The sequence below is a fragment of the Heloderma suspectum genome, chromosome 2, assembly GCF_057233095.1.
Source record: "Heloderma suspectum isolate Gila_16-S chromosome 2, 16-S_ref, whole genome shotgun sequence".
Lineage (NCBI taxonomy): Eukaryota > Metazoa > Chordata > Lepidosauria > Squamata > Helodermatidae > Heloderma > Heloderma suspectum.
The window spans coordinates 142,727,142-142,752,484 of NC_139459.1; the positions used below are offsets into that span (position 1 = coordinate 142,727,142).

At 43.4% G+C, this 25,343-nt stretch overlaps 1 protein-coding gene and 1 pseudogene across 3 annotated transcripts in view; both read right to left on the reverse strand.

The window, feature by feature from the left end:
* LOC146352896 (protein CFDP2 pseudogene) overlaps positions 1-25,343 on the reverse strand; it is a 1,048,348-nt pseudogene that overhangs the window by 120 nt on the left and 1,022,885 nt on the right. The window contains exon 2 of the transcript XR_014787098.1: positions 2,058-3,245. The product of XR_014787098.1 is annotated as a protein CFDP2 pseudogene (transcript). The remainder of the gene's footprint in view (positions 1-2,057; positions 3,246-25,343) is intronic.
* Positions 21,938-25,343, reverse strand: part of CASP2 (caspase 2) — a 31,572-nt gene continuing 28,166 nt past the window's right edge. For both annotated transcript variants that reach the window (XM_084835118.1, XM_084835117.1), the window contains exons 9-11: positions 24,090-24,239; positions 23,816-23,925; positions 21,938-23,023 (exon numbers count right to left, since the gene is read on the reverse strand). In XM_084835118.1, the coding sequence (XP_084691244.1) occupies positions 22,889-23,023; positions 23,816-23,925; positions 24,090-24,239 (395 nt within the window). In that variant the 3' untranslated portion in view covers positions 21,938-22,888. The remainder of the gene's footprint in view (positions 23,024-23,815; positions 23,926-24,089; positions 24,240-25,343) is intronic.

Here is a 25,343-nt window from a genome sequence, read left to right on the forward strand (position 1 = left end):
GCACCACTGCAACGCCCCAGGAGCTGCGTTGCATGGCTCCTCATCTCAGGCATTCCTATGCCTGATAGTCACTTCTCCTCATGCCTTCTCCTCAGCCCTGCACACCAATGATGATATGGGCAAGCATGGAGGTGAGAAGGCAAGCTGTGCCAAGGAGTGAAGAGGCCATGGCCAGTTCCTCTTTGTTGTTGTTGTTCAGTCGTTCAGTCGTGTCCGACTCTTCGTGACCCCATGGACCATAGCACGCCAGGCCTTCCTGTCCTGCGCTCTCTCCCGGAGCGTGCTCAAGTTCATATTCATTGCATCGGTGATGCTATCTAGCCATCTCATCCTCTGCCGTCCCCTTCTCCTTTTGCCTTCAGTCTTTCCCAGCATCAGGGTCTTTTCCAGGGAGTTTTCTCTTCGCATTAGGTGGCCAAAATATTGGAGCTTCACCTTCATTATCTGTCCTTCCAATGAGCACTCAGGGTTGATTTCCTTTAGGATGGACTGATTTGACCTCCTTGCAGTCCAGGGGACTCGTAGGAGTCTTCTCCAGCACCACAGTTCGAAAGCATCAATTCTTCGGCGCTCAGCCTTCCTTATAGTCCAGCTCTCACATCCATACATTACTACTGGGAAAACCATGGCTTTGATTATATGACCTTTGTCGGCAAGGTGATGTCTCTGCTTCTTACTATGCTGTCTAGGTTTGCCATAGCTTTCCTCCCAAGGAGCAAGCGTCTTTTAATTTCATGGCTACAGTCACCGTCTGCGGTGATCTTGGAGCCCAAGAAAGTAAAATCTGTCACTGCTTCCATTTCTTCCCCTTCCATATGCCAGGAAGTGATGGGGCCAGATGCCATGATCTTAGTTTTTTTAATGTTGAGTTTCAAACCAGCTTTTGCACTCTCCTCTTTCACCCTCAACAAGAGGCTCTTGAGATCCTCTTCGCTTTCTGCCATTAGGGTGGTATCGTCTGCATATCGGAGGTTGTTGATAATTCTCCCAGCAATCTTAATTCCGACCTGTGATTCATCCAACCCGGCATTTCTCATGATGTACTCTGCATATAAGTTAAATAAGCAGGGTGACAATATGCAGCCTTGTCGTACTCCTTTCCCAATTTTGAACCACTCGGTTGTTCCATGTCTGGTTCTTACTGTTGCTTCTTGACCCTCGTACAGGTTTCTCAGGAGACAGGTAAGGTGGTCTGGTACTCCCATCACTTTAAGAATTTGCCACAGTTTGTTGTGATCCACACAATCAAAGGCTTTAGCGTAGTCAATGAAGCAGAAATAGACGTTTTTCTGGAATTCTCTTGCTTTCTTCATGATGCAGCGAATGTTGGCGATTTGATCTCTAGTTCCTCTGCCTCTTCTAAACCCAGCTTGTACTTCCGGTAGTTCTCGGTTCGCATACTGCTGAAGCCTAGCTTGTAGGATTTTGAGCATCACCTTGCTGGCATGGGAAATGAGCGCAATGGTGCGGTAGTTTGAACACTCTTTGGCGTTGCCCTTCTTTGGAATTGGAATGTAAACTGACCTTTTCCAGTCTTGTGGCCACTGTTGAGTGTTCCAAATTTGTTGGCATATTGGGCGCAGCACTTTAACAGCATCGTCTTTTAGGATTTTAAATAGCTCGGCTGGAATACTGTCATCTCCGCTAGCTTTATTGTTACTAATGCTTCCTAAGGCCCACTTGACTTCACTCTCTAGGATGTCCGGCTCAAGTTCAGTGACCGCACTATCATGGCTATCAGGGACATTCAGATCTTTCCTGTATAGTTCTTCTGTGTATTCCTGCCACCTCTTCTTAATCTCATCTGCTTCTGTTAGGTCCCTGCCTTCTTTGTCCTTTATCATGCCCGTCTTTGCACAAAACGTTCCCTTGAGATCTCTGATTTTCTTGAAGAGATCTCTAGTCTTTCCCATTCTGTTGTTTTCCTCGATTTCTTTGCATTGTTCACTTAAGAAGGCCTTCTTGTCTCTCCTTGCTATTCTCTGGAACTCTGCATTCAGTTGGGTATATCTTCCCCTTTCTCCCTTGCTTTTCGCTTCCCTTCTTTCGTGAGCTACTTGTAAAGCCTCATCAGACAGCCACTTGGCTTTCTTGCATTTCTTTTTCTTTGGGATGGATTTCGTTGCTGCCTCCTGAACAATGTTACGGACCTCCGTCCATAGTTCCTCAGGCACTCTGTCTATCAGGTCTAATCCCTGAAATCTATTCCTCACCTCCACTGTATATTCATCAGGGATATCATTTAGGTCATACCTGAATGGTTTAGTGGTTTTCCCGACGTTCTTCAATTTAAGCCGAAATTTTGCAAGAAGCAGCTCATGATCTGAGCCACAGTCAGCTCCAGGTCTTGTTTTTACTGACTGTATGGAGCTTCTCCATCTTTGGCTGCAAAGGACATAATCAATCTGATTTCGATATTGACCATCTGGTGATGTCCATGTGTAGAGTCGCCTCTTGTGCTGTTGGAAAAGAGTGTTTGCTATGATCAGCATGTTCTCTTGGCAAAACTCTATTAGCTTTTGTCCTGCTTCATTTTGTACACCAAGGCCATGCCTGCCTGTTATCCCGGTGATTTCTTGACTTCCTACTTTAGCATTCCAATCCCCTATGATGAAGAGGACGTCTTTTTTTGGTGTTAGTTCTAGAAGGTGTTGTAGGTCTTCATAGAACCGATCAACCTCAGCTTCTTCGGCCTCAGTGGTTGGGGCATAGACTTGAATTACTGTGATGTTGAATGGTTTGCCTTGGATTCGTACTGAGATCATTCTATCATTTTTAAGATTGTACCCCAGTACTGCTTTTCCCACCCTTTTGTTGACTATGAGTGCTACTCCATTTCTTCTAAGGGATTCTTGCCCACAATAGTAGATATGATGTTCACCTGAATTAAATTCGCCCATGCCTGTCCATTTTAGTTCGCTGATTCCCAAGATGTCGATGTTCAATCTTGCCATCTCATGTTTGACCACCTCCAGCTTACCTTGATTCATTGATCTGACATTCCAGGTTCCTAAACAATATTGTTCTTTACAGCATCGGATTTTCTTTTCACCACCAGACACATCCACAGCTGAGTGTCCTTTCGGCTTTGGCCCAGCCGCTTCACTCTTTCTGGCGCTACTTGGAAATACCCTCTGCTCTTCCCCAGTAGCATATTGGACACCTTCCGACCTGAGGGGCTCATCTTCCGGCATCATATCTTTTAGCCTTGTGATACGTTCCATGGGGTTTTCTTGGCAAGAATCCTGGAGTGGGTTGCCATTTCCTTCTCCAGTGGACCACATTTTGTCAGAACTCTCTGCCATGACCTGTCCGTCTTGGGTGGCCCTGCACAGCATAGCTTATGGCTTCACTGAGTTACGCAAGCCCCTTCGCCACAACAAGGCAGTGATCCATGAAGGGGCCAGTTCCTCTTGCAGTCTATCAAAAACACGTCTTCCTCGGCCCTTGCTTGCCCCACCCCTGCCTCCCCACAAAACGGGCAGCAGTCCTTGATGTGCTACCTCAGTTACACAGCCCTAGGCACACTGGCAATGGAAGGGCCCTGCATGGACTTGGCCAGGTTTCCCTGAGCACAGTTCTGAGCACTCTAATAACTCCAAGGCAATGTCTGGGCTTTTTTCCAAGCTGTGGCAAGGGGGCAATTCACCATCCTTTCTCCACTTTCCTTGGCACCAACAAAAACCAGCACCTGCCATTTGTTTGTATCCCTGTTTGCATAGTTTGGCCCTGTGTTCGTCTGGCTTGCTATTCTCTTTCCATGGCTAGAATTAGCAGCGGGATCCCCTGTCAGTGCTCTCCCTCAGCCGCCCCCTCCCTCAGCGATATTCTGTGGGATTCACAGAGAGAGAGATCAACCCGCCAGAGGAACTCTCTCCATGCCCCTTAGAAGCAGAGCTGAGGGAAATATTTTTAGAAGTGAGTCTTGCAGCCGCGATGTAGGGAGGGAGAAATACAGCAGTGAAATGGAGGGCTGTGTGACTGCACATATGACAAGAGAGATTGAAGAATGAGGTAGAGAATAAAACAGACAGAAAGCGACTGAAACAACCAGAACTGGTTGTTCATGCTGTGTAAATAAATACTCTGTACCTCTTTAAGACAGAGTGCCGGTGGGGTGGGGTGGGGGGAGCAGAGCAGGCCAGTTGGCTCAGCCACTGCCTTCCCATTTAGATTATCCCTGACCGAGGCACTTGGAGAGGTTGTCCTCATCACACCCCCTTCTTCCCACCACCCTGCCTTAATAAGAGCATTATTGGTGGCCGTTCCTGCCCTAAATTAATTTCTGATGTGAATGCTGAACTTTGAAGATTGCTGTGAAAAGTACATTCTGGGTGCAAATTCTGGGTGCTTTATTAGGGAAACATAGACTGCATGGGATCATCATACTTTAAGAGCTGTGGAGGCAGTTTCAAATCACCGACAATGCCTGTGGTACATCCATTCGCCCTCTTTCCCCCAGTTTGTGTAATTTGGATCAAGATAGCAATGCACTCCCTTAAAATGTTTCCCGCTACCCTATTCAAGCCCTCAGCTTCCTGTCATAGTATGTTATGGTCCTATATAGCATGGATTAAATCTTTACTCCTCTAATAATGGTATTAGCCACCCCTTCACTTCCCCAAACTGGTTCTTCTGGACATGCCTCTTCTTACCTGGAAGTAGGCTCCACTGAACTCAGGAAACATAGACATAGGCTTGCGCAGCAAAGATGGTATGTAGTAAAGGGGTTTCTGAAATTAGCGTTAATCTAGTTAACTTTTTTTAAAACCTGTAGAGGACTTATTATTAATTCATCTGTGGGGAAGTAAAATCTGGCTTGCACCGCTAGGTGTCCCTCATCTACTAACACCACCAAGTTCACGGATGCAAAGGCTTTAAATTTAAAAGATGACATAGGGCATCTGTACACCAGCCTAAAATCCTGCATTTAAAACGGGGCTTTCTGCTTCCGTTTTAAAGGCAGGATCACTACTGACTTCCTTTACATGCGCTTCCTTCCCCCCTGCCTTCTCCCCATATCTGAGTCTTCCATTATCTTTCATTGATCTGGCTCCTCTTCTTGCCGCTTTAACTCTTTTCACGGAGGAAACTGAAGCGGAACACAGCGGGGTAATTTGATAGCTCATTATCTGCGATCTATTTAAAGATGGAACAAAGGGCATTTAGTGCAGGAGGGTCACGGGAGGGTCACAGCATCATGTGAAGAACCCACAAACTTCCGTGAAGGAGCAATCTCAATCACAGGATAAAAGCTCCGTGTGAAGGAGCCCTTAAACTCCACCGGCAGTTGAATACTCTCAAGCAGAGCAACTATAAGGACATTTCAAGAAACTCCTCTAAAGGTGCCAGGCATTTCAAGCCACTGACAGTGTGCAAGCAGTTTCACCTGACTAACCTTGACATGACCCTTCATGATGATCTGTGGCAGGAACTGTGAAAATGTCTCATACAAACTCAGTCTCCTGGATGATCAAGGTGGAGAGATATTAGCAAGGAAATATATGTCAGAAATATATTTCAGGTATTGCCCTTACCAACAGCAGTGCCGCCTAGGGGTGCATTCAGGCCAGAGGCCAGGACAGCACTCCTATTTGGGGGTTACAGCTTTGTCTAGTAACAATGTTCCCTAAAAGACACAGAATAATATACCAGGAGAGACAAAATGGCGAAGAAGAGACTGCACAGATTTGATTCATTGTCCTACTCGCTCAAAGCAATTTATAAACATTTTAAAAATACAGCATAAAAACAAAAACCATGAGGAATGCTTTGGTAACCTCTAGGTTGGCTTACTACAATACACTCAAAATGGGGCTGCCTATGAAATGCACACCTAAGCCTTCAACTGGTCCTGGTCAGCCAGCCATTCACTCTAAATATGAAGAATAATGTTTTAATGGAGGGTCTTTGGCAGGTAAGTCGTCTTCACTGAATAAGCTTTGCAAAACAAATTCCCACAAACTATTGGAGCTGTAGGGAGTGTTTCAAAGTTCCGTATCTTGTGAAATATGCCAAATAAAATATGCTACTTTAGGCATGGGCAAGGGGCCTGCGCATGCACAGTGGGGCTTTCTCCTCTTTTCCCCACAACAGCAGCTTTTCCGGCGGCATCAGAGCACGTTTCTCAAGCTGACCTGAGCTTCAGGGGTGCTTTGCCAAATGGACCAGTGTGGCAAGGTGCCACTCTGGGGAGGGAGGGACTCTGAAGCTCCTCTGCAAATAGAGTGATGGGCACAAATCTTTGTTATATCCTGTCCAGAGAATATACTAGACCACTGGCTCCAGAGATACCCCAAGGCTTACTGGGGCAAAACAGAAAACCTCTCTGCTTATGTGAGCCATCTAATCACTTGCAGCACCCCCTCTGCAAAAAGAAAAAGGGGAAGTAGCTTTTCCTTTTAGCTGGAATTGGAGCCATGATCTTGTATACATTTGCCGCTTATGTATTATATTGCTCACTTAAGGGGACCAGAACAGGTAAGTTTTTAAAAAATGTGACTTAATCAAAACTGACTGAGACGCTATCACACTCTAAAATTATCCCAGCAACCAATCAGGGACTTGGCTGTTGCCCCCTTTCCCACAGAATTTAGGATTTCCTGCAGTACCCGTAATTTAGGATTCTCACAATTTAAAGTGATGCTGCTGCTACCACCATCCCTTTATGACAGGGGTGGGCAACTTGTGGCCCTCCAGAAGTTTCGGCCTACAACTCCCATCAGCTCTAGCTAGCATAGCCAATGGCTATGATGAACATCAAGTTCCCCACCCCTGCTTTATGGCATTCTTCCGCTCAATACTGCCCTGATATTGCTGGCCTAAAAGACCAGCATCACTCCAAATGGCCCAAATATAAGCCAGGCAATATTCAATCCAACAGTTACTGCCACCAGAAGGCAAGCAACGCTATGACAGTTTAACTGCCAGGCCTTCCCCCAAAGAATTCTAGGAATTGTTTTTTGCAGAGGGTGCTGAGCATTCTCTCTTAAGCATCCCTACCCCCTTTTCTTCACAGAAATACAGTTTCCAGGAATCCTTGGGGAGAGGAGATGACTGATAAACCAGATTACGTTTAATTTTTTTTTTCAACAAGTCCAAAATCACCATTCAATATAGGATTTTAAAAGGTAAGTGTGCATAGGACTGCAACCTAGAGGTGTTGTTCCAACATACTTGTTTTAGCTGGTTTTAAAATAGGTGTGTGTGTGTAGACACACTTGTGCACATACACACAATCTATTTTAAACCTGATTTCTTTCCAGAATAAAGTGTAATGCCTCTGCTGGATTAAAATGTTGAAGCTACAGTGTTTACCCATGTTCCTTGTAGTAACAAAGCTAAACACTAATAGGCTATCATGAGCAGTTCTATTGGTTTATTATTTGTTTTTGCTTTCTGCTTATGATAAAAAAATAATTATCCAGAAGCTCAAACTATCTACATTGGATTTGGTAGGGAAAGCCGAATCAAAATTTCACACAAGAGTGAAAAGTGCTGTGTATCACACGTGGCTATGGAATCCACTGACGCTGTGGGACAATTCTCAGAATCTCTAGTCGTGAATAGTGTATTTGTGATGGAGCAATAAGCCCCCAGCCCCAGGTGTGTGGCACACACCCTGTTGAATGTGTTTAGCCAAGAACTGTCTCCAGCAGTGGGAGAGGGTCCAGGGAACCAAGATGCTTGGGCCAGGCTATGGTGAAGTCTGCTGGCAGCAACGTGTCAGAAGTGTGCTTTGGTGGCTTATCTTTGGTGGGCCTTCCTGCATTATTGGACGTCTCATGTTTCCTTTTTAGTTCACCTCTGGGTTAGCCATATCTTGGATTTTTGTGCTAAAGGGGAAGAAGTCAGAGTAGATGGGATACACCTGACACCTTCGAGTGTCTGTGGCAAGTTTTCCTCTACATTTTTGAACGGTGATTCTGTGTGTAATCAGGACAACAGTGAAACAGCCGTCCATGTGCAGAGGAGGGCAGCGGGGCATGATGAGGCAAAGCAGGGCAGGTCAAACCAAAGAGTAAACACAGAGGCAGCTTCCAGCAATACACTCAGTGGGAGGATGAGAAAACCCTTCATGCCCTATAATGTAGAGAAGCCAAAGAAGGAAAGGATGGCATCTCCTTTTGGACTGCTTCTGCAGGAGATGCCAGAAGCAGGGAGTGTGGCTGGTTGCCTCTTCAAAAGTCCAGTGCAAATGAGAGAAATAGCAGGGCAAACAGCAGCGTAGGGGGAGGCAATCTGAATTGGGAAAACAGCCTGGAGAAAGGCTCCCATAGCACCACTGCCCAGATCCAAACTAGCCCTGTGGTCACTATTCATTTTAAAACAATGGAAGTCCCTGACTACACAACTCCTGTGTCCTCTTTGGCCTTTTTTACAGGGGGCTGAAGGATCACGGATATAACACTGTACAAATAGATGTACGTGTGTACACCCTTGGCACACATTGGTGTGTGCACGTGCGCACGCGCGCACGCACGGGGGGGGGGAATCTGCACGAAGAGGAGCGAGATCAATGAAAGATAATGGAAGACTCTGATACAGGGTGAAGGGTGGGGAAGAAGGAAGTCCCGTTTTAAATGCAGGCTTTTAGGCTGGTATAGAAATGCCCAAAGTTGCCAGATGCCAAAACCTCATCAGGAAGTGATCTGTCCACTTCAACAGTTATTTACAAAGACCACCCTTTATCAAATCACCATCTCCTTGATTAGCTGAGAATACCAAATCCAAAGAGTGGCCACCTATATCTGTTGCGCCAATGACATTTTGGGAGAGCCCTGGGGATTTTGTGATAGCCATGAAACCCTGACTGTCCCCTGACAAGGCAGCCTTGGCATGAATGTGGAAAGCCTCCAGAGCCAAAAGCATGGGTGGGCCTCAACACCAAATTTGACACCACCTCTATCAGCTCGGGCAGGGAGATTGTTGGGCAGTGGGGTGGTTGGCCCATTAACAGAACCCATGTTCTCTCCCAATGGTCTGACACCACATAAAGCACTCAAAGGTGAGGCTCTGTTGGACAAGTCCCCTAGAGAGGGAATCCCAAGAGATACTATGACCACATCCCTTCCCCAAGAAACCACATCCCTTCCCCAAGGATAGATGAGCCCATTTATCTATCTAGGTGTCAGAAATGCAGGCCTGGTTGGCCCGATCCTGTACAATTAAATCATGATTTTTTAAAAAATTGACAATGATGTTGTTGTGGAACTAACCCGGCATTCTGTAGAAGCAACACAAGACTTTTAATCTCTGCAAGCCACCAAAGAGTTATAGGGCAGCCTACACTTTGTATAAATTCCATAAATAATAGTGCTAACTGGAAAAAAATGTTGACCCATAAGTCTGGTTTGTATTTTTTCACCTGCAGATGAGAAAGCTGGTGGGAAGGAGCTATTTCGATCAGACAAACAGGAAGAGAAAGAGGTAAGCAGGTCCCGCCCTTGCATGATTCTTCCCACCTATGATAACTGCCTTTCAAAACTGATTTTCATTTTAAAAAGCAGGAAGAATCATGTAATGCGAAGTTTAGCTCTTGATGCTTTGTAATTTTGTTATATGGGGGCAAAATAATCATAATAGAAATGATTACTCTAACCACGGATAATGCTGCGTGTGTCTGTGTGCATGTGTGCTGAAATGAATAATGTAAAGCAGGAACAGGAGCAACCGACTGTTATCAGTAAAAGCATAAGAGCTAGAAGGTACTTTCGAGGTTATCTAGTCCAGCCCCCACTCAATGCAGATTTTCCAATGCAGGTTGCAGCTACAGCATCTGACAGATGGCTATCCAGCTTCTGCTTAAATACCTCAGGCAAAGAAAATCCACCACTTCTTGCACCAGTCTATTCCACTGCCAAACATAAGTATCTCCTAATGTTCAGCCCAAATCTGCTTCCCAGCAACTTCCCACCATTAGCTCTAGTTGTGCCCTCTGGAGAAACCAAGAAATCTGCTCCATCTTCTGCACAACAGCCTTTCAGCTATATGAAGATCGTTATCATGTCTCCCCTTAATCTTCTCTTCTTCAGGATAAACATACTCAGCTCTTTCCTCACAGGACTTGATTTCAAGACCCCGTACCAGCCTGGTTGCTCTTCTCTGGAAACGTTCATTCATCATGTGTAGGTTGGTGGCTGCGTGTGTACCACCCATATAGAAGCGCACTGGCTCACAAATAGTGTCTCCAGATAGATTCAGCCTAGTAACAATTGTGCACACAGCTCAGCAGCCACCTATGTTTTTTCTTCTTTTATTTTGAATAGTGTGTTTTATGTTTATCTGATCTCCCTTATATGTAATCATTCTACCTTGCTTTATACTTTGGCCTATAACCACACAAAGTCATGCTGTTGAGATAGATTCTGACTAAAGGAGGGGGGCGTTTGATGAAAGATCCCTGTGCAGTAAAATCGTAAATTGACATTTACCCACCAGGAGTTGAACATGTCATAAAGTGGTGGTAGTGTTACCCTTTTGCATCTGGGATGCCTGCATGAGTTCAAAATTGGTTTGTGTCGATGTAAGTTGCACCTAGCCAGAGCAGGAAGAGTGACAAGGACATTTCCAGAACAGAAAAGAGACAGGAGTATATTACATACAGCAGGGCCAGCTGAAGCTATTTTGCTGCCCTGGGTGAGTATTTATTTATTTAAGATAATTCCTATCCTGCCTTTCTGCTAAAAAGAGAAGCGCTCAAGGCGGCTAACAAATTTGTAAAAGAAATATAAAAACACATTAAAACAGCAATAATAAAAATAGGAACAGTGTGGCAGACAATTAACTTTGTGCTCTCCCTGCATCTTGTGTGTGTAGCCAGGGGTGTGTGTGTGTGTGTCCACCATTCCTGCTTGCAGACTCCTGTCCCTGAGCCATAAAAGTGAATGGGGCAAAGGGAAGGGACATTCACTCCATTCATTTGTATGGTATAAGGAAAATGTGTGTGGCAATCAGGAGAAAAGGGGGTGGGGAGAGATCTGCTCCTACAGTTTATACCATGTTGACTGAAGAGTCTCAAGTAGAAGGAATTGTGCTCCCCCTAGGGGATTTTCCTGATTAGCCTGGTGCTCCTAGAAGGCTGCCAACCCAGACAGCCACCACCAGTACTGCACATTGGGTTGGCCAGCCCTGACAGTCCAAAAAATCACAGCTGATCCAATCCTCATCATAGCTGAGCCAAAAGAACTTTGCTTTGTCTGATAAATCAGTGAGATTAAACACATTTAAATCTAAGTTCTTTGGACTATGGCACCAAGTATCCAAAATGCTCACTAATTATTATGTTTAATATAATTTGTGATAATATAGTAATTTATTTAAACTGCCTACTCTGGGGTACCTCCCATGTCATGAACGTTTCATGAAATTAAAGACTTACAGGCATGGGAACTTCACTGCATCCACAAAACTCCTTCGCCCACACCCGCAGACCCACTCATTTTCACAGATCTACTGGTGCTATTGAAATGAATGGGGCATTGTATAAAGCATTCTACCACATGGATGTCTCTTGTTCAGCATAGCTGAGTAGGAAGGCATCCAGTTGGCTATTTATTCCAAACTCCTGCCCCAAGAAAGGATCTCCCTTACCAATACTTGGATTATCCTTCAGGTTCAACCCCTGGCATCTCCAGCCTCGAGTATCAGTGTTGAGAAATATCTCTGCCCAAGACCTTGGAGAGCCACAGCCAATCTGAGTAGGTAGGACTGGGCTAGAAGTTCAACTTCTTTCTAACTCTCTGCTATATTCTGTTTAGGCTGTCAATTTCTCTAGAAGCAATGTGGAGTACCAAGAAAGGAACCCAACGTTTCTATGTGGCATTTGCTACTGGAAGGCTAAAACTGATTAATAATTATCAGCATAACAGCAACAGCACAGAACTCTCATTATTTTGCATTACAGTATACAGATCACTGACTGTGATAATCGAGAGCAGCTAAGACTGACCCTATCTGTAATATGCCTCAGCAGTTCCCAATATATACCCCAGAAAGAGGCATCTTCCAAAATTAAACAAATAAAAACAAAATCCAGAAATAAGGAGCTGAACACTTCTCTGCTTAGCAGAATAGAGCAGATCACTAATGTAACTCCAGTGCCCAAGCAGTAGAGTTATGTATATTAAAGATGCCAACTCTGGCCAACAGCACAATAGATGGAAAGCAGGAGAATAATATCACTGCAGATTTCATTACAAAGAGCAATGAACTGAGTCAGTCGGTAGAGCTTCAATTTTGTAGTATTTTCTTCAGCCTGGAGCTAAAGATGCTAAACTTCATTATTTCTGCCTTTTCCTCCCAGACGACAACTTCACTTCCCAATCCAGTAAGGCAAAAACCAAACTGTAACTGTCTCTTGATAGAACTTAATTTCTTAGATAACTCAATTGGGGTGAGGTGGGACACACACCTTTTGCTTGGTTGGACAATTGAAGGCATCCATTATTCAAGTGAGAGATTATTTGGGACTAAATGCTCCTTAACCAAGGACTCTCCAGCTGGTACCTTAGGTAGATGAGAGAGAAGCAAGGAACACCAGTGTACTCACCAGTGTCTGCTGATACCGTAATGTATTTTTGGGAGGGTGATATCCAATGTTTGCAAACGAGGAAACTGGGCATTGCAGGGGAGGTGCCTTCCCTTTGCAGGCTCATGCAATAGGACAAGACAGAGGTTGTCTGAGTGCTCTGACTAAAGGTTTACTGGAGGGGGGGTGATGTGTAACCAGAGACCCCTGATTCTGTTCATGCTGTGACACAGCGGTCATGTCTCTGCTCTAATAACTAACTGCTGCCCTGGCACTGAGTCAGCCCAGTAAATTAAAAGGCGATAAGATTTCCTTTCTCTTGGCTACAGCAGAGGTTTTTCTGTCCAAGGCCAATGATTCCAGAATGGGAAGAGTGAAGGGTTTGGATTGGGGGGCGGGGGGGAGGAGGAAGCTGAAATTTGTTTGACCCGTGGGGGGCAGAAGTAAATGAAAAGAAATGAAGAGGAAGAATTGCCAAAATTATTATACTGAGAGGGATATCCTAGTGGCACTGCCAACCTTCTCCATGCAGATGTCAATGCAGGATTATTACCACTACAGCCCATTATCCAATGCTTTGTATACTTTGAATGCCCCTGTTCACTGACTCACAACATCATCCCCTAGGAAGCTATATTCAAATCCCATAGGAATCACACAAGTTCTCATAAGCACACTATGGCCACAATCCTCATAGTAAATAGGCTCCAAAACAGTCAGGATGTAATTGTACAGTAAGCATATTTAGGACTGAGATTAGCACATCCATAATTTCATCTGACTATTCCACAAGGCCCATTTCTAAAGAATTCCTCTGCATTTTACTAAAGGCGATGGTTTCAGGGTCTCTGCGGATTTCTAGATTTCTGTCTGATGCATTTAATTATTTGAACGACACAACTGCCTACAAAGTACTCCATGGTACTGCATAGAAGGTTTCTTCTAGGGCAAGGTTCTTCCTGCATTATTTAGGCTATAATGTTCCTTTCTAAAACAGGAAAACAATATTCAAATTGATGAAGGGGCCAGTTCTCCTTGCATGTCACAGGCAAGAAATACTGTACTCTGCAACTAAAATGATTTAGTAAGCCGAGAGACCTTAAGAAAAGCTTTCTAACTGTAGGGGTAGTAAGACACTGGAATACAGTGCTAGGGCAATTGCGCCTGTCCACTCCATATTGAAATTACAATTGATGGAGGACTAGAATGGTTTTTGACAAGTGCTTGGTTGGAATAGTTTAGATGGATTTCAGTCCCTGGAGCAGTAGAATGGAGCAGAGGGTTACTCAAGGTCATTTTCAAAGGCACATATAATGGTGTCGACCACTAGAGCTGAAGGTTCACAGACCTCTGATGAGGACAGACTTGGGAAAGATTCTTACATTTGGTAGAGGATTAGACGATAACCCATAATGGACCTACCAAACTCTAAAGACACAATCCACTAAAAGTTTTCCTGCACAAGCTCTATTGGAATAAATTGGGAGTTGCACTGTTGTGCTATTTCTATGACCCACTGACTCTAATGGCCCCATTGCAGAGGTAACATTTCCTGATTTCAGTACCACAGTTAACAGATGGAGAGTACAGCAAGTGCTCATGCACTCCCCGCTCCCCCCTCCCCATTCCTCTCTCTCCTCTTAGCATTGCTGAAAGCATCAGTGTAGCATTATGTCTGCACCAACACTATCCACAATTGGTTTTAATTCAAAACTTGAAAGCAGAGTTTGAAGCTGGATTTAAACTCTTGTTTAAGCTAATCGCATTAGCATCGGTGACGTTTTAACGATACACTATAGTTAACAACCAAATGGCGAGGGGAAGAATTGAAGCAGGAGGGGGGCAGCTAAAAGTTCAGAAAGTGTTACATCTGTACCAGGTCTATGACCATCACTTTGCTATGTCAGATAACCTAAATCTGTCATCAATTTTGTTCTCTGGTGAAAGGGGCAGAATACTGGCTTGGACAGAACCTACAGTTTGAATACTCTCTTAGGAGGGTAGGGTAGAGAACCCTTCCTCCTGCCATACTAGCTTACCACATACAAGGAGGTTTTTAATACTTATTTATTTACAACATTTGTATACTACTCCACATCTAAACAGATTCCAGAGCAGTGAACAAGAGATAAAATGGACTCACGTGGACTCGCCAGGTATGTTGTCTCCCAGGAGGACGGATTAGAGACATGACTGAAAGGTTGCCTGCACTCATAAAGCCCACTGACAGGTATCCCTTTCGTCTCATCCATGTGGGAACAAATGATACCGCCAAGCAGAGCTACGAAGAGATCACGTCAGACTTTGAAGCTTTGGGAAGGAAACTCAAGAACTTGGGGGCCCAGATAGTTTTCTCATCCATACTTCCAGTAGTTAGAAGAGGGATAGAAAGGGAAAGGGAAATACTCGAGGTGAATGACTGGCTACGAAGGTGGTGCCGACGAGAGAAATTTGGATTCTGGGACCATGGGCTATACTTCCTGGAAGATGGACTGTTGGCAAGGGATGGGTTGCACCTCACAAAGGATGGGAAGAATGTGTTTGGCCACAGCATGAAGAACTTCATCAGGAGGGCTTTAAACTGAATCCTACGGGGAAGGGAGATGTAATGTTCGGGGTAACAATGGACGTAGGCGCATGCACTGCAACAGAGAGAACAGCTCTGATAGCGCCCAATAATAGTCTTCAGACACATGTAGGAAGAAAGCCAGACCATGAAGCACATGGTCTTTGATGTCTGTATACTAATGCCCAGGGTATGGGAAACAAACAGAACAAACTTGAACTCTTAATACAGGAGGGAAATTACGACTTGATAGGTATAACTGAGACCTGGTGGGATGACTCTCATGACTGGAATACAGCAATTGAAGGATATAATTTGTTCAAAAAGAACAGGAGGAACAGAAAGGGAGGTGGGGTTGCACTGTATGTGAAAAATACATATCTCTGCACAGAAATACAGGAGGATGAGCTTGGTAGCCCCATCGAGAGCATCTGGATAAAAATAAATGGAGCAAAGAATAAAAGGAACCTGGTGGTCGGCGTCTACTACCGGCCACCCAACCAAGGAGAAGACGAGGATGAAACTTTTGAAAAGCAAATAGCCAATGTTTTAAGGAAGCATGATGAGGTAGTAATGGGGGACTTCAATTTCCCCGTTATTTGTTGGGAGACAAATTCTGCAAAACATGGCCCCTCCAGGAAATTCCTGACTTGTGTGGCGGATAACTTCCTCCTACAGAAAGTAGAGGAAGGAACTAGAGGATCGGCTATCCTTGACTTGATCCTAACCAACAGAGATGACTTAGTGGATCAAGTAGCAGTTACAGGAACTCTGGGGGAAAGCGACCATGTTGTACTTCAGTTCTTGGTTCTAAGGGAAGCAAAAGCCAAGTGTAGTCAAATGCGTGCACTGGATTTTAGGAAAGCTGATTTTAATAAACTCAGAACAATGATCAGTAAGGTCCCATAGCAAGCGACTCTAACGAGAAAAAGAGTCCATGATGGGTGGGAGCTTTTAAAAAAGGAAATTCTCAAGGCACAATTACACACAATTCCAACGAGAAGAAAAGGTGGAAGATAACAGAAGAAGCCAATGTGGCTTCACAAAAAGCTTAGAGATGACCTGAAAACAAAAAAGCACTCATATAGGAAGTGGAAAGAAGGCCAAGCAACAAAGGAAGAGCACAGGCAGGTAGTATAGAATTGCAGGAGTGGCGTCAGGTAGGCTAAAGCTGAGAATGAGCTTGAGGTTAGCGAGGGATGCTAAAAGCAACAAAAAGGCTTTCTTCAGCTACGTGCACAGTAAAAGACAGAGGAAAAAATGGTTATTCAGCTATTAAATAAGGATGGCAAAATGATGAACAGATGACTAAGAAAAGGCAGAGGTGCTCAATTCCTACTTTGGCTCAGTCTTCTCCCAAAAGAGGGTCTATGACCCCCCTGGCAAAGGTGAAGTACAGGCTGAAGGGGCAGGATTGCAGCTTGAGATAAATAGGCATATGGTCAAGGAACACATCATTACTTTAAATGAGTACAAATCTCCAGGGCCAGATGAGCTGCACTCTAGAGTAATAAAGGAACTGGCAGAAGAACTCTCAGAACCGCTGTCTATTCTCTTTGAGAAATCATGGAGGACAGGTGAAGTGCCAGATGACTGGAGGAGGGCTAATGTTGTCCCTATTTTCAAAAAGGGTAAAAAGGAGGAACCTAGGAACTACAGACTAGTCGGTCTGACATCAATCGCTGGGAAAATTCTGGAGCAGATGATAAAGCAATCCATCTGTAAGCACCTTGAAAACCATGCAGTGATTACTCAAAGCCAACATGGATTTGTCAAGAACAAATTCTGCCAGACGAATCTGATCTCATTTTTTGATCAAGTAACCTCCCCTGTGGACCATAGGAATGCTGTAGACATAATATACCTTGACTTCAGCAAAGCTTTCGACAAAGTACACCATGATATCCTGATGAGCAAACTAGCTCAAAGTGGGCTAGATGAAACAACGATCTGGTCGATCCACAGTTGGCTACAGAATCGGACTCAAAGAGTGCTTATCAATCAATGGGACCTTCTTAAACTGGGGAGGGGTAACGAGCAGGGTACCACAGGGCTCAGTCCTAGGCCCAGTGCTCTTCAACATTTTTATTGATGACTTGGAGGAAGAGGTGCAGGGAATGCTGACCAAATGTGCAGATGACACAAAATTGGGTGGAATAGCTAATACATTGGAAGACAGAAACAAAATTCAAAGTGATCTTGATGGACTGGAACGCTGGGCAGAAAACAACAGAATGACATTTAATAGGGATAAATGCCAAGTTCTGCACCTAGGAAAAAGAAACCAAATGCACAGTGACAAGATGGGAGATACGTGGCTCAACAACACTACAAGCAAGAAGGATCTTGGAATTGTTGCCGATCACAAGCTGAATATGAGCCAACAATGGGATGTGGCTGCAAAAAAGGCCAATGCCATTTTGGGCTGCATTAATAGAAGCATAGCTTCCAAATCCCAGGAAGTACTAGTTCCCCTCTACTCAGCACTGGTTAGGCCTCATCTGGAGTACTGTGTCCAGTTCTGGGCACCACACTTTAAGAAGGATGCAGACAAGCTGGAGAGGGGCCAGAGGAGGGCAACAAAGATGATCAGGGGACTGGAAACAAAGCCCTATGAAGAGAGACTGAAAGAACTGGGCATGTTTAGCCTTGAGAAGAGAAGACTGAGGGGAAATATGATAGCATTCTTCAAGTACTTGAAAGGTTGTCACAGAGAGGAAGGCCAGGATCTCTTCTAGATCATGCCAGAGTGCAGGACATGGAATAATGGGCTCAAGTTACAGGAAGCCAGATTCTGGCTGAACATCAGGAAAAACTTCCTGACTGTTAGAGCAATACAACAACAGAACCCATTACCTAGGGAGGTGGTGGGCTCTCCCACGCTGGAGGCATTCAAGAGGAGGCTGGACAGCCATCTGTCAGGGATGCTCTGACTTGGATTCCTGCATTGAGCAGGGGGTTGGACTCGATGGCCTTGTAGTCCCCTTCCAACCCTACTATTCTATGATTCTATGAAATGAAAAAAAGATAAAAAGAATGAAACATATTTAAATTATTTTTTAAAAAACAGAGTGCCAATAAAACTGAGGTTGGTCAACCAAGGAAGGCTTCCTGGAAAAAAGCTTTTCTCAGGAGGCGCTGAAAACAACCCAATGTTGGTGCTTGCCTGACCTCCAGAGGCAGGGAGTTCCACAGGAAGGGAGCCATCACACTGAAGGCTCTTCTCCGGATGGACTCCAGTCGGGCCATAGGTACACTTACAGGACCATATTCACATATGAACCCCTCAAATAAATTTTGAGGTTTTTTTCTGAACGTTTGAATGGCCTTTTAGAAATCTATATTCATCAGAAGAAACAGATGCTCCGAAGGTTCCATGAAGCTTTGATAACCACCTAAAGGTGCAATCTGAAACTATTAAAATCAGTAGAAGCTTTGTTATTGATTTCAACAGGATCTAAATTGCTACCTAAGTTGCCACTAGTGGCATCTGTGTATTAGTGCTAGATTCAGAACTGCTGCTGCTCTTAGAAAGCATCTCATAAGAGGAAGAGTACACACATGGAAGGCAGGGCAACATAATCCAAGATAACAAACAGTGTTGCTGCTCGTTACTTCTGTCTGTTCATCTTCAACCCTATTACAGCCCATTAGAGCAACACCCTCTGGTGGGTATTACACTGCTCTCAGAATTTTGTCCATGAAATGAAAAACATTTAACTCATGATCTATGAGTTGCAAGAGGGTGAAAACCACATCATCTAAATACCCAAGCTGCAATATTGGTCTAGAAATCACGAGTTAGCTTGGTGAAAAGGGGGCTAGTAAATTAGATGAGCTATCTATCTTCTACTCTACATCATTCCATGCTGCAACAAGACAGACAGAAGTCCAGATAGGAGATTCTATTCTATTCTAAATATATTTTTGTTGATGGCTGATGGGAAAATGTCTACTATGGGAATGCTGGACTATGTGGAACATTTCTAGGTATATGGACTAATTAGTCTCATCTACATTCTAAAAAATTGGCCGGCCAGCCTTTTTGTTTGTGATTCTCTGAAATATGCAGTGTTGTTCTGCCCAATTAATCAGAAAAAAGGCTTTTCTGTGAATGATGGTTGATGATTTGTTTTTTCTGATTATTGGAAAGAGCAGTACCATGAGGAAAGAAGGGGTATACTGGCTGGAGTAGTCTTAGATGTGTGTAGATTTCTTCCTTTTGCTAAGTTTCCATTACATTTGATATTTTAATTTATTCAGTTTTTTGCTAAAATCTTTTCTTGATATCTGTCTATTCTCGGAACTTGTAAGATCAACAGAGAACTAAGGGCTTCTATCAATTTAGCAGGATTCTGAAAAACCCACTCAACAGAAAATATACAGATTGCTAACCAACCACAACACATGGGTACTGCTAAGCCAGCCACGCTTGTTCATAGCAACAGCACCTCTGTTAGAGGTAGCCAAGACCATCATTTTCCCAAAGGATATTCAGTACTATAGATATCTGAATTACACACACACACAGGTCTTTACCCAGCTTGCCTTTTATTGCTAAAGTGAATACTTGTATGCATTATTTTTCAAATCAGTCACCTGTCTATATGAGCAAAAGCATGTAAAAGGATAGCTCATTATCTTTGCAAGTTTAGTGTCTCTATTTTAATTTTTACTTATTAATTCAATTAAGTTCTCATAAGGAATTAGGGTCTGCTTAACATATTTGTGAAAGCTTTTACCTTCTAAAGCCCTGAGCCTAACAGTAACTGTTTTCTCTAAAAAGCTAATAAGCAACCTCCAAATCCAAAACACTCTATGGGACATCTTGGAGGAATGAACACCTGAAACCATGCAGCCATGTTGATGGGTGCCATACCTCCTAGTGGTAAATTCACACAAGCATGGCAGTTAAAAAAAAAAAAAAAGATGTGTGGTCACATTGTTATTGCCCATCAATGGAGAAATTCCACATGAAGCATCAGAACCAGCCTTACCAATCCTAGTCATAGTACACCACACTCATCTCCCACAAAATCTATCAAAGGAAACACAAGAATACTGAGCTATGGAGGTGCTTTGCGCGGCTGTTTTAGGATAAAGATATCACTCAGACAATGCTCTCTGGATTAACTTTTGAGGAGTCCAGTTTTGAATGCTCTAAACAAAGGATTCCCAACCACTCAGAACTTAACACTCCCAGTGTGGGTCAAGCTTTAAATATTAACACAAATCATTTCCTACTGTACCACTGTTCTTTGGCACTAGCCTTAGGAAGCTCATTTCTGTAAATAAGTTGCATTGTAGATCTCCAGGAAGAGTTGAAGCTCCAAAATAAGAGACAAAGTCTGTTAGAAAATGAGATCACTTTTTATTTTGGCACATGGAGGCAGTCTACATACAAAAGTTTATCATAAACAGTGGCAGTGATAAAGACCTGGTCTCTCCTTTACAAGGTAGGGGGAGACAGTTGCATTTACACAGTTATCAAGCACCAATTTGTGGGGAAGGTTCCCACGTTTTTCAATTTTTACACAGAGGAAAGAACCTTTATCATCCTGAGCTGCCCATTGGCCCTGAAATGGTTCTTACTCCCTAATAGGTGTGACACACAGTCCAACTGCACCATTTTCAGCTTTAGGGAGGGAGAAAAGGACCTTCATATTTAATGGACAATACAAAGAACGGTGATGCCCCAACTTTCTGGCCTGTCCCTAGATTATTCTGCCTCATTTTTTTTTCTTACAATTATATTTGCTTTAAAAAAATGTATATGAAAATCCTATAAAAATATTTTTCAAAGTCTTGGGGAAAGGGGAATCATAATGGCTAATTAAGATAAAAGGGCAACTTGTTCAATCTAAGGAAGCTAGTTTAAGCATACAAGTCCTCGGTGGCAGGATTATTAGGGTGCAGAAAGCAAAAAATCTTAAAAGAAAGTAAAAAAAGAAAAGTATATACAAGAGTGCAAAGATATCTGCAAAGCTTAGGAGCCAGATACAAAATAAGCCTGTTTCCTGACCTCTGGCAGCAAACCAAAGTGCCAATTGTCAGTCCAGTTATCTAAGCACCTGCAACTACTGGTTGTTTGGAGTGTTGCACCACCACAGTTTACATTAAAACATATAAATAAAACTGACTGTTCTTGACGTTTTGCCCTCTTTCCTGAGGTAGTTCCTTTAATGACGGGTCACACAAAAGGGGCCAGTTACAGTAGTGGAGAGGAGAATGGATAGACAGGTTCTGACAAATGATACTCTCCTCCTCCTATCCCCCACTGATCCAGACAAATACTTGTGGGAAAATATGGCACTTTGCCCCGTCCATTACACAAGCTAGCAATCAAATCAGGAAGTCTTCAGTTAAATACAGTTTCTCATTTTGTCCAAATACAGTTAACAGTTCTGGAGCAAGTGAGGATATGCAGCCAACCTCAAACCATGTTTCACTGAAATCTGGATAAAACAGGAAACGATAGTTAACTGATAGTTAACATGCCACACGAAGGGAGGAACAAAGTAACTACATGCAGGGAAACAAGACTCATTCATGCCTTGGTTTACTGAGATGAGATATAATCATCCAAATGTCTAGTTTGGCTCTAAGAAGCCATTATGTATGGCATCCAAATAGCTTATTGAAAAAAACTGTACAGCCAAGCCTCTGCTCAAAAGGAGCAATTCCAATGAATAGCATATATAAATCCAGGCTTGTATTTCACCATGACAAGAACTTGAATGGAAAATTGCCCCTACAACGCTCTCACTCACTTCCTCTCATAGGAGGAAGAAGCCAAGCTATGTTTACTTTTAGCGCTGCCTGCAAGATAGCAACACAGACAATACGATCATATGCATGTTTATTTTGTAGAATGGAAATTCATCCCAACTGTTTCCAAGTCCTGGTGCAAAAAGTTTCCCCCCAATAATTATCAACTTCTTCAAGATAATATATGGTAAACGGCAAGCAGATATAGCATTTGTTTTTAACAAAATAGAAATGGTAGGTGTATCTACAGCAAGGGAGATTGTTGAAGGATACAAAACAACTTTAGCATTAGTCCAACTATTCTGAACTGGCTTTATTAGTCTGCACACCCTTCTTTTTTTTTTTTTTTTTTTTAGAGTGAGGGTCCCTTCTCAGCCCAACTAGCCATTTTTCAACAGTCTGGGCAAACAAGCAAAACAACATGCATTTGTCTTAAAGCATAACATTCAATGTATAAAACTAACTTTGTTTTTTTTTAAAAAAAAAACTTTGTTTTCATTTTTTTAATATATATATAAAAGCACTATGAATAATTTTTCACATTCCTATTTCCTATAAATACACGCAAATTAATCATTAAGGTGCTTCCCATCACTCTAAGGTTTTGGCACATGAACTAAAATTTAAATCCTGAACTGGGTTGCGGAAACTTACCAAATTCTGTCTCAAAGGGTGGCACTAGTGAGATGTGCACAGAGAATAAGAAAGCTAGCCTCACCAGGCATGATCAACTTAAAAACATTTATATGCTGTCTTTCCGCAGGTCAGGATCTTTCAGATAAAACACAACATTCCCAATAAAATCAGCAAAACTCAGTTAGAAACAAGAGCAGGCACCATACACATTTGCTCATCATTCGAACTTTCTGAAACTGGGTGTTTTTATGCCCTCCCACATAAAACGCTATCAATGAGGAAAGGGCAGCTCTGAACCTCTACAGCAAGTCGATTCACAGCAATCTCAAGAGTATTCTATGGAGTTTGCCTATAGAGGAAGTAGCCTGCTTAGAGAAAGGATGGCAGGCTCAATTCCCAGGAAAAACCTCTGGGAATAGGTAAAGGGCTCGGCAGAGAGTGCTACTATACTCTGGCATCTCCTTGCAGCGGTGGAACTCTGTGCCAGGGGCGTGGCCTTCCCGGTGCTTGATCAACCTGTTCACCTAAAAGAGAGAAGATAACAAAAGATGAAAGCCTTAGTCTTTTTCTTTGAACACATTTTCTGAATTTTTTAATCTTCATGCAGATTACTGAAGGTCAAATAAGACAGGGTGTTTGTTTACTCCAGTCCTAAAAATATCTGGGTAGAGCAGGGATGGGGAACCTCCGGTCTGCAGGAGTTCCCCATCCAGGCTGTCAGCTTCTGTCACTGGCCTCACCCCAATACTCAATGCTAGAGAAATGCTGCCTTTCTCTAGCACTGAGAAGGGAAACCCTGTTCTTATTTCTGAGCAGTAATCAGAGATACAAGTGGGGTTTCCATACTCAGGACTAGAGAATGACAACCAGCTTTCCTCTAGTTCTGAGCAGGGAAAGCCTGCCCCTTTCTCCATGCACAGAGAGAGGCACAGAATGACTACTCTGTCTCTCTCTCTCTCTGCGTGGAGAAAGGAGTCCAGTGGTGTCAGGGGCCAGAGTTTTGGAAGGGAGGGGTCCACTCCAACGTCATTCAGCCCCCAGGGGATGTCCTGGGAGGCAATCCAGCCCCCAGAGCTGGAACAGTTTCCCACTTGTGTTAGATAAATTATACTTAGTGCCAGTTCTGCTGGACAATACTTCCACCATTTGAGGGAACAAGATAGCAGTGTTTAATTTTATTGATTCTTTCCTCCCAAGCAACGCCACAGGAGGTCCAAACAAAAGTAAAGCAATAAGGTATCAGTTTTGGTATCTCAGAATGCAAAACCATCTAGAAGTTACAGAAGCAAGGAGTAAAGCAAAGCAACCCAGCTCACCTTCACAAGCATGTCAGCCACATGCATATTTCTGGAGTCTTCAGCAAACACAGAGGTGAGAGCCTCTATATACCAAGATCCACGTTTAGTATTCCTCATAGCAGCTGTGCCTGTAAACAAATAAATAAAGACAATCCAAAGCAGAAAGAGAGGAACAGATGCAAGATGGCCCACCAAAGGGGGAAAATGGCAGCTCAGTTCAAAATGTGTAATAACCTCTGAGCAGTTTACAAATAACATTTACAGAAAAACCTTTCTTATTTATCCAAGATACCTTTCAGACAAGCATATCCACAGATCATATCAGAGCAAGTGGGAAGTCGCAGCTTAGGATTCTCCTTCTTGTTGGCATCGCTTTCTTCACAACCCGGGGAGTCGGCACGCTCATTCCCATCTATTTGGTCCACTCCACGGTCCGTCTCATCTAACAAAATGGCAGAAAGTCAGTTGCATGCAGCTTTGTCAAGCACCTTTTCTAATGATAATTTTCATGTGTCATTCAACTGGCAGTCATTGCTACTGGACATTACCCACACATTCCTTGAACACTCCACGCTTTTAGCAACAGAGACTAACTTTTCCCGGAACAGTCTTACTACCCCCTTAACCGTCTTTGCAGTATTTAACTGATCAAAGCACACTGGTACTGCTCACTATCGTTGGTACACTTGAGATTAACAGTCTGAGTACACACTATATTTATGTCAAAAGTAGCATAGTATGCCAGGCTCTGACTGTTGAGAACACTGAAAGCTCCCTAGAAACAGGAAGAGAAAGCTGGAGGGGATTGTAGGGTTTGGTTTGATTTACACACACACACCCTCCACATCTGAACAGATCCCTGAGCAGTGAACAATAAAAGACTGAAAGATAAAAAAAATAATAAAACACCATATTAAAAACAGTAAAAGAGTTATTTTAAAAAACAGAATATTAGTAGGGTTGCTGGTCTGTCTTTCTCTGCGCTTATTGTATCTGATTCCTAAAGATGGCAAAAGGCGGCCAATGGCTGTACAATCCTCTCTACTTCCCTCCATTTCCGGGGAAGCCTTCAGAATGCTCAAGAGTCAACAGTGTGGCTAGGATCATAAAAGCAGATGAGACATTTGTGATAAGCAGGTATTAAGCAAGATAATACTGTGGCTGTCTTACTAAAATCAATCTTACTTTGCTCATAATTTCTCTTCGAGCATGTTGATACCCCAAGCTACACTCACTGCTTGCCAGATACTTACTGACAAATCACACAAATGCACAGTACATACTGGGGTATACATGTGGAAACAGTTGAAAACATATTCAAAAGACAAAAGACCATATTCAGAAATCAAAGGAACATTTCTGTTACCTGAAAGTTGCCATTCTCTAGAGCAGCTTACAGCAACCTGATGCCCTCCCAGATGTCTTGGGCTACAACTCCCATCACCCCCAACCCCTTGGCTAATTCTGCCTCTAGGTGGTAGGATTTGTAGCTGGAGGGCATCATGTTGGGGAAGGCTACTTTAGAGGAATTTCAAAGGAAGATTCC